Source organism: Pteropus vampyrus, unplaced genomic scaffold (assembly GCF_000151845.1).
Source record: "Pteropus vampyrus isolate Shadow unplaced genomic scaffold, Pvam_2.0 Scaffold657, whole genome shotgun sequence".
Taxonomy (NCBI): Eukaryota; Metazoa; Chordata; class Mammalia; order Chiroptera; family Pteropodidae; genus Pteropus; species Pteropus vampyrus.
The window spans coordinates 7,051-16,297 of NW_011889438.1; the positions used below are offsets into that span (position 1 = coordinate 7,051).

Genomic DNA, 9,247 nt, shown 5'->3' on the forward strand with positions numbered 1-9,247 from the left:
TTTTCCAGTCATTCCTCCTTTTCTTTTTCTTGCTTTATTCCACCAAGGCCTTCAGTACAGTGTTGAATAGTAGACATCTTTGTTTCTTTCCTAATCTCAGAAGAAAAGTTTTTTTACATGTCACCATTAAATTTTGCTGTCTTTTTAAAAACACACCCTTTATCAGACAAAGGAAGTTCTCTCCTATTCCTAGTTTGCTAAGAATTATATTATGAATGGGTGTTGAATTTTATGAGATCATTTTGTCTGCATCTATACAGATCATTATGTGATTTTTTTCTTCTTTATTACATTGACTAAATTGTCAACTTTATTGGCATAAAGTTTTTTCATAATTCCCTTATTGTCCTTTTAATGTTTATAGAATCTGTGGTGAAGTCCATTATATCTTTTGAAAATAAGGGTTTTCCTTTTTTGTTTCTTGATCAGTCTAGGGTTTCTGACTTTTGTTAATATTGTCAGAGAACTTCCTTTGATTTTCTCTATTGCTTGTCCTCCAGAGGATATGAAAACAAATGTGATGGAGGAAATTCATAAGAAATATTAAGCATAAGTAATAAGTAAGCTAGGAGCTTGAGGTATGAACAAAACTTATGTGTGAAGTACAGATAATGAGTAAGCAAGCAGCTTTTGAGACAGGCAGAATTCATAAGATGTGTTAAATGTAGTTAGCGAGTAGGTTATAGTAGCTTGTGGGATACACTAAAGACAAATAGAATAAATGGAATATACAATGGAACGAACAAGACTGTTAAAGACAGAAGGAATGCAAAGACCAAGTCATAAGGTATCTTACCACCTGAGCCAACAGTTATATTTTACTTAAATCAGCCACCAATTGGTGACAGTATTGTTCTGTTGAACGCAGATAAAACCCTTGACTGTGCAGGAGGCTAATTGATGAGCTACAGCTGAGGTGAGCAGGGTATGTCAATGGCCTTTGGTACCTTCAATCTTAACTCTAGTATTAATAACCAATGTGGTTGATGAGTATGGGGAGGATAGGGAGAGAGAAAGGGGAAAGGGAGAGAGAGGAAAGAGAGGAGGGAGGGAGAAGGGAGGGGGAGGAAGGAGAGGAGGAAAGAAGGAGAGGGGAAGGAAGAGGAAGAAAGAGAAGAGAGCACAAGAATATTACATAACAAAAGTTCCGGAAAACTGGTCCTTCACCCTGTTTGCATCTTATCCTGTGTTAATTTACCCCATCTCCTTCTTGATATATTTTTTAAATGTATTTCATATTTTTATTTAATTTTTAATTTTTATTTATTTTTCAATTACAGTTGACATTCAATATTTTATATTAGTTTCAGGTGTGCAGCATAGTGGTTAGACATTTATATAATTTATGAAGTGATTCCCCCGATTAGCCTGGTACCCACCTAGTACTATACATAGTTATTATAATATTATTGACTACATTCCCTTTGCTAACCTTCACACCCCTGTGACTATTTTGTAACTAGCAATTTGTACTTCTTAATCCCTTCACCTTTTTCACCCACCCCCAAACCCCCTCCCATTTGGCAATCACAAGTTCTCTGTATCTGAGTCTTTCTGTTTTGTTTGTTCATTTATTTTGTTCATATTCCACATATAAATGAGATCATATGGTATTTGTTTTTCTCTGTCTTATTTATTTCACTTAATATAATACCCTCTAGGTCCATCATGCTGTCATGTGTTTTGTGTTTTTAAATTGATTTAATAAGCCATATGACTTGAGCATTTTATTTTGGTCTGTAAGCCTGTCTATTCTGAGACCTCTGGTATAGTTTGCCTGGAAGTATATTGGAGTCCATCATTGTATCAAGGGAATCTCTCATATTAAGTCCCAGAGGATGAGGTGAGAAGGGATCATAATTTATAGTCTTGAGAGTTTTCCTAAAGAAATAACCAATTATTTCATATTATTGTCTTAAAATATTGAGGGACCTGTATCGATATGGGTGGTTATAGAGCCAACTAAGGGTCACAGGGATGAGCTTAGGAATCCAGTGTAGTCTTGAGGATCCTAGGGAACAGGCTGAAGAGGGATCATAATGAATCTCATGTTAGAGGTCTTAACTTAAGCAATAAGACAAATACCTGGCATAAATTATGGGGTCAGGACTCAAGGCTGGCCTATAGGCAAAACAGAGCTGATTTGGGGGAAGTAGCAGGGATATATTTGTGATGGGACCTCTCTGTGTATATGAATAACAGAAACTTGGAACATGGAGGGGACATTCATTGAGCACTGTCCTACAAGTGCAAGCTGTTCCCATCTTGTCACTGAGGAGTCCTTGGGGCAGCTCCTCTTTGTGCATAAACACTTGTGACGACCTCCTGCCTCCTCCACTCACTTAGTCCTCACCAACTCCTCATGACCAACATGAGATCCTGCATTGTTGAGACCCTGAGATCCTACAGGTCAACTCCATGGATCCCCATTACTCACCACAGAGTACTCTTCATTTTCTAATTCCCACGTTGACAGGCCATACTTCCTTTTTGCATTGGCTAATGCTCTGCCACATTTTGCCATTTGCCCGACTGCTCTTTACTCTGCCCCAATCACCCCCACTCTGCCCCATTCACCAGCATTCTCACTGTGCTTTACTGTGTCCACATTTCCATCACCTGCTCTCTGCCCATTCACCCAGTTAAACTCTACTCACTTCCACTCTCCCAGCATTGTTTACTCATGTTTTGTCCAGTAACTCTACTAGATATTTCTCTCATTTCTCCGTATTTTTCCCTATTCACCCCCACTCTGCCCCTCATTTCCTCATTCCCCCACACTTGGCCCTTCATTACCCTCATCTCTCTCTTCCCCCAATTCCAGTCTATTTACCTACATCCTGCTATTCACCAATCAGTTCCCTCACCCACTCATCCACATATGGCTAATCAGGTTGCCATCTGTGTCCCAGGAAGCAGGAGTCCAAGATTAGCCTGAAATGGCAAAATCAGACCTCCACCACAATTCAGGATGACCTTTGATGGCCCTGAAACCCCAGGAATATTCTTTTATCAGCAGGAAAATAAAATGCTTCATTTCTAGTGCGCTTGGGCATTCTCTCAGCAGGAAGAAGGAAGTCAGCCCCACATTTTCCCCCCATGCTTTCTTCTGCCTGGAAAGACACTAAATGTGACATATCTGACTCAACATTGCTCATAAAATATGAGCCCACAGCTCATTATCTTACAGAATATTTTAGGGAAAAATATAGAGCCTGGGAAGGCATAGGCAGGGTCTCAGTTCTGACGCACCCACCTGTTTTATTAAATCCAAACACCAACCATGCCCAGGTTTTCCTTAGGTCGGGTTGCCCAGTGCCATCACAGAAATATGAGGGCCACAAAGATGGTTGTTCACAAAGTGAGACTTCTTGTTCTGGAGATGTGCTGTTACAGTCTTTGGCTGTCTCCATTCAGACCATGGCTCTCAATCTGCCTCTCACCTTGGAAAATGTCACCAGAAGTTGTGACCTGGGAGGCAAGTTACTCAGCTTTGTGGATTCATGATTTATGTCTCTTGTTAAACACACACAAATGAAGTAATTTAAATCATTTTACTGAGATATGGAAAGGCTTTAGTACAGGATATTTTCACAGATGTTACTGTGTATACTAAATAAGAAATGTGTACCAGTCTCGGTTTTAGGTTTATATGACCTTGTCCTAACTGACCTAAGAATCACTCTATTTGACACCCTCAGGAAAGTTATGCATGTGTCCCTTTGGAACTGACTGGATATTGTTTTGTTTGACTGATTATTCAGTTTATTAACTCTAAGAAATTAGAACTTTGAGCATATCTCCATTAAATATTATAAAATCCTGTATCTAGAATCTGACTTCATTATAACAGTAATAGAACTATGCTTTTTAAAAGTTTTATTTATTGAAAAGATAGTACATCCACATAGTACAATTTTCAAAAGTTATGAAACGATATGCAGTTGTCTCCCTCCCAATTCCATCTCCCCAGCCACTCACTTCTCTTTCCCAGAGGTAACCATGGTTCCCAGCTTCTCTTGTATCTTCCCAGAGGTAGTTTATGCACATACACTCAATTATGTACAAATGAGTAAATTATACACTCATTTGTTCTTTTTATATACAAATGGTAGTACATTATACTCACTATCCTGTACCTTGCTTTTTTCACCTAATAATGTATGTTGGAGATCATCTCACATCACTATATAAATGGTGTGCAAGTTCTTTATTTTATTCATTTTTGTCTACCTAGGAGTTTGCTGTATCAACATATCAGGATTTCAGGAACCAGACCCCTGGTGTTGTCATTTGGACAACTTCCAACCTTTTGTTTGCACAAACAGTACATCAGTGAATACCTCTGTGTGTTCATCATTTTCTATATGCATAAGTATATACATTCCTAGAAGGAGAATTGCTGGAAAAGCTTGTGTGGTTTTGATTACTTTTGAATCATTCCTCTTTGAATAAGAGTTTTTCCTGGACTTGACATTTGCTGGAGGTTCATGTGGGAAAAGAAACCAGGACCACATTCTAGGCACATCAGAGGTTTTCTTACAACTGGGAATTTTTTTCCCATTTTATAATTCTTTCAGATTTGACTTCTCTGAAGTATATAGTGGCAGCTGTAGGTTTCTTCACAAAGAACACTCCCTTCTCTTGCCCCAGGCCCCACCAACTGCTCTTCTAATTAGTACAGACTACTTTCTGGTAAATATGGTTCGTCTGAGCAATTCCCTCTCAAGGCCTCTGCCTGTCTCTCCTCAGACCCCAAATGGGTCTAGGAAACATCTTACTTCCCACCTACCCATGCCCTCTGTCACTGCTGTTGTGTTTGTATATGGTGTTGCATTCAAGGTGTATCCTGAACCTCAGCTAAGAGTTCTTACCAGTGCTGTCACATCTGCAGCCTTGGGCATTCTCTCTCCTCCTAGATCTCCTACACTGGCTGCTTGATTTTTTCTGCCTGTGGCAGCCCTCTCATCAGTGTTTCAGCTATCTCCTAATTTTGTCACATATAGAGATTACACCTCTGCTTCTTTTTCTCCCTGTAGCTTTTGGGTGAAGACTGAGATGAAAAGAAAAAAAAGGCTGACTTTATTCCCCATAATTAAACCAAAAGTCAGAACATACTTTTTAAATGTTAATAAATAAACCTTTTCTTCAGGGAACATAACAGACATTATTGCTTTACTCTCTAATGTGAAATGAGCTTTGACTTCCGGGTGTGGCCTTTCCCATAAGCTTTCTTTCCTGTATGTGTTCTCTGATGTACAATAAGGTTTGATTTTTGGGTAAAGGCTTTTCCACATTCTGTACACTTATAAGGTTTCTCTCCAGTGTGAGTTCTCTGGTGTACAGTGAATGTTGATTTTTCTCTAAAGGCTTTGCCGCACTCATTGCATGCATAGGGTTTCTCTCCTGTGTGTGTTCGCTGATGGATTATGAGCTGTGACTTCTGGCTGAAAGCTTTCCAACATACAGGACATTCATAAGGTTTCTCTCCTGTGTGAATTCTCTGATGTATAACGAGCTTTGACTTTTCTCTGAAGGCTTTGCCACATTCATTACATTTATAGGGTTTTTCTTCTGTGTGGGTTCTTTGATGTATAATGAGATATGATTTCTGAGAAAATGCTTTTTCACATTCATTGCATTCATAGGGCTTCTCTCCTGTATGACCTCTCTGGTGTAGCATGAGATAAGATTTCTGAGAGAATGCTTTCTCACACTCATTACATTCAAAGGGTTTCTCTCCTGAATGAGTTCTCTGATGTACACCAAGGTTTGACTTTTGGGTGAAGGTTTTCCCACACACATCACATTCATAGGGTTTCTCTCCTGTATGAGTTCTCTGATGCACAATGAGGGTTGACTTCTCATTGAAAGACTTCCCGCATTCAGTACATTTATGAGGTTTCTCTCCCGTATGAGTTCTTTGATGGATAATGAGAGTTGACTTATCACTGAAAGTTTTCTTACACTCATTACATTCATGAGGTTTCTTTCCTGTATGAGTACTATGATGTATAATTAGATCAAGCTTCTGTATGAAAGATTCCCCACATTTAGTGCATTCATAAGTTTTCTCTCCTGTGTGGGTTTTCTGATGGACAATAAGGTTTGACTTCTGAGTGAACGCTTTTCCACATTCATTACATTCATAAGGTTTCTCTCCCGTATGAGTCCTGTAATGTATGATGACAGTTGACTTTTCTCTGAAGGCTTTGCCACATTCTGGACACTCAAAGGGTCGCTCTCCTGTATGAGTTCTCAGATGTATAATGAGCTGAGATTTTTGACTAAAGGCTTTTCCACACTCAGTACATCCAAAGGGTTTCTCTCCTGTATGAGTTCTCCAATGTACAATGAGGTGTGACTTCTTGCTAAAGGTTTTCCTACATGCAGCACATTCAAAGGGTTTCTCTCCATTTTTAATTCTCTGATGTAGACTAAGACCTTTCTTTCGCCTGAGGGCCTTCCCACACTCTTTATATTCATAGGTTTTCATTCCAGGAGTTGTTTTCTCATACTCATTATGGAATAATAATTTTGCACATCCATTATCATGTTTCCTTCCTACAGAGCTTCTACTAAATAAGCCTAAATTATCTACCATATTATTTTCAAATGATTCATATTTCTGGGGTCTTTGTATTGAAGCAACAAGGTTTGTACTCAGATGAAGTGTGTTTCCAAATTCATTATAGTCATGGCCATTCTTGGTGATAGTTGTTTTCTTGTCAGGAAATCCAACTTGCATCAAAAAATATTTATCTTTGTCTTCCTGGTACTGTACCTCAATCTGTTCATCAACTTGGCAGGCTTCTTCTAGAAAGAAGTACAATAAATCATTTTTATACTTTGACATTATTGAATGGACCTTCTTTAGAAATGTCCTGCAATATGAAAGCTAATACTATTATTTCATTTTATCAGAGTTCCTAGAGAGAGAAACTTGACCATCAGATTCTGTTCTTTTACTAAATATATGCTAGCCTTTTTGTTACCAAGAACAATCTTACCCTAAGACCTCAGTCTTTCTTACCTCTACTTTTACATCATCTCTGATTTCCATCAACTCTGGTGACCTTATCACCCTTAATCTTCTTTATACTATTTACAACAATCCCAAATCCACATTCTCAGTAAATGAAAGATTTAGAATAATTACCCTTACAGAAACAAAGAAAAACCTAAAGACCTTTGCCCAATCTGGATTCACCTTTGTATCCATCTAAGCTTGCATTCACAGTTCTTCAACACCACCTTCTGCTCCTGTCTACACTATTCCCACTAATATCTTTGTCTGTTATTAACTCCAAACCCTTCCTCGTGTCCCATCACTCACAGAGCCTAGTCCTCCATATTTTGCTATATTCAGAATCTAGATAACTTTTAAGAAGTTCTTTTCAAAACTTACCTTGATTTTCCTCAATAACTTTAATTTTTATTAATTTCTAAAGTAGTCATTCATCTGTACCACTCATTCAGACAGATAAAATTCCAAAGTCTTGCCTCTAATATACTATATTTCATCAATTGCAAGATGCATATTATTCCACATTTTAACATTTCTGAATGTAGATGCACCTTACAATCAATGACATATCATAAATTAATTGGTGGCAATTTTCTTTCTTAGTGGTGTATATTAAAATCAGTGGTCTCTAGAAGTCAATAAAATATGGTAAATACTTTTTGCAGATACTTAATTTGTATCACTTTTTTGTAGTTTACTTCTCACCTTTTCCTATAATTTTATATGAAAAATTTCAAACATACAGAAAAGTTGAAAGAAGAGTACAATAATTAAACTACTCATATTACCACTTAGATTTAATGAGGATAATATTTATGATAATACTGAATTTTAAAATGGATCAGGCAGCTGTGGTTTCTCTTCCTGTGACTTCCTTTCTTTAGATAGCCAAGCACTAGTTCTTAACAAGGAGTGAACATCGGAATCACAGAAAAAGCTTTTACAAAGTACATTTGATGGGACCCAAGCTCCACCAATGATCTACTGAATCTGTATCTCCTTAGGTAGTATGAAGCAGTATAGCACATGTGGCTATGGTCATGGGCTCTCTAGCCCAGGATCAAATCCTGCCAAAGCCTTTTATTTGCTCTGTGACCTTAGGCAAGTTATCTAATCCATTTGTGTCTTACTTTACCACCTGGAAAACAGGAATCATAACAGTGCCCACACAAATGGTTATTCATATGATTAAATTACTTAGAGTGTGCATGGCATATAAGTGCTTTCAAGTGTTTACTAGAACAAAGACTATACTACTACAATAATTGCTACTACATTATGATTAAAAACTACATTACTATAAAAATAAGGAATATCTCAATATATTTAACATATTCTCAAACATCAAGTAAAAAAAGGTGATTAAAACTATAATAGTCTACCATTTTTCCAAAGAAGGAAAAGTATATAAATATATATTTATATAGGCTCATGCTGTAAAAACAATGGAAAGATAAACTTTTAAATTTTAATTTACCTATAGGGAGAAGGAAAAGAAGAGAGTGGTATGGAGAGGGGAGGAAGCTGGACTTCTTAGAATGTATCTTGTTTTCTAGATTTGATTTTGGAACCAAGTAAATAATTTGTGTTAAAAAGAAACAACAGACTCAAAATGGAATCACTTGTGATTAGCCCCACCAAGGCTTAATAACTACAGTTTCAGCCTCTCTCTGGAGTGAAAATTTAAAACCACTCTAGAATTTCCTGGTCAACACTAGTAAGGTAATGTGCCTGATAAGACCCTCTTTATGCCCCTAAGGGAAGGTGACTTTGCCTAAAGTAATCCTTTTAAACCTCTTTGTCCCATTCTCCTGTCTATAAAAACCTTCCATTTTGTACAACTCCTTGAAACTCCCTTCTGTTTGCTAAATGGAATGCTGTACGATTCATGAATTATTTAACAGCCAATTGTATCTTCAAGTTACTCAGTTGAATTCTTGTTCATTAACATTTGCAAATTTTATATAAGCAAACCTGAATATAAAAGGATTCCCTAATAATAAATATCCCCTCATTTGTACTTCCTAACAACCATGCTTGATTCTCAATGATACCAAGATTACTTCAGTTGATTCAACCACTGTACACATTCAGCAGTCTCAGAATAATAGTAATACTACTGTAAAAAATATAAATGGAGCCACTTTAAAATAGAGTCTAAGCTGCCATTCCAGAGGACCTACTTTGCACATGTTATTCCTCAAACCTTCGTAATGTTAA

The 9,247-nt window shown here is 37.3% G+C and overlaps 1 protein-coding gene across 1 annotated transcript in view; it reads right to left on the reverse strand.

The window, feature by feature from the left end:
• Window positions 1-3,864: 3,864 nt before the first annotated feature.
• The window catches only part of ZNF182 (zinc finger protein 182), a 26,018-nt gene continuing 20,635 nt past the window's right edge, over window positions 3,865-9,247 (reverse strand). Inside the window, exon 5 of the mRNA XM_011385093.2 lies at window positions 3,865-6,816. Within this exon, the coding sequence (XP_011383395.1) occupies window positions 5,183-6,816 (1,634 nt within the window). The 3' untranslated portion in view covers window positions 3,865-5,182. The remainder of the gene's footprint in view (window positions 6,817-9,247) is intronic.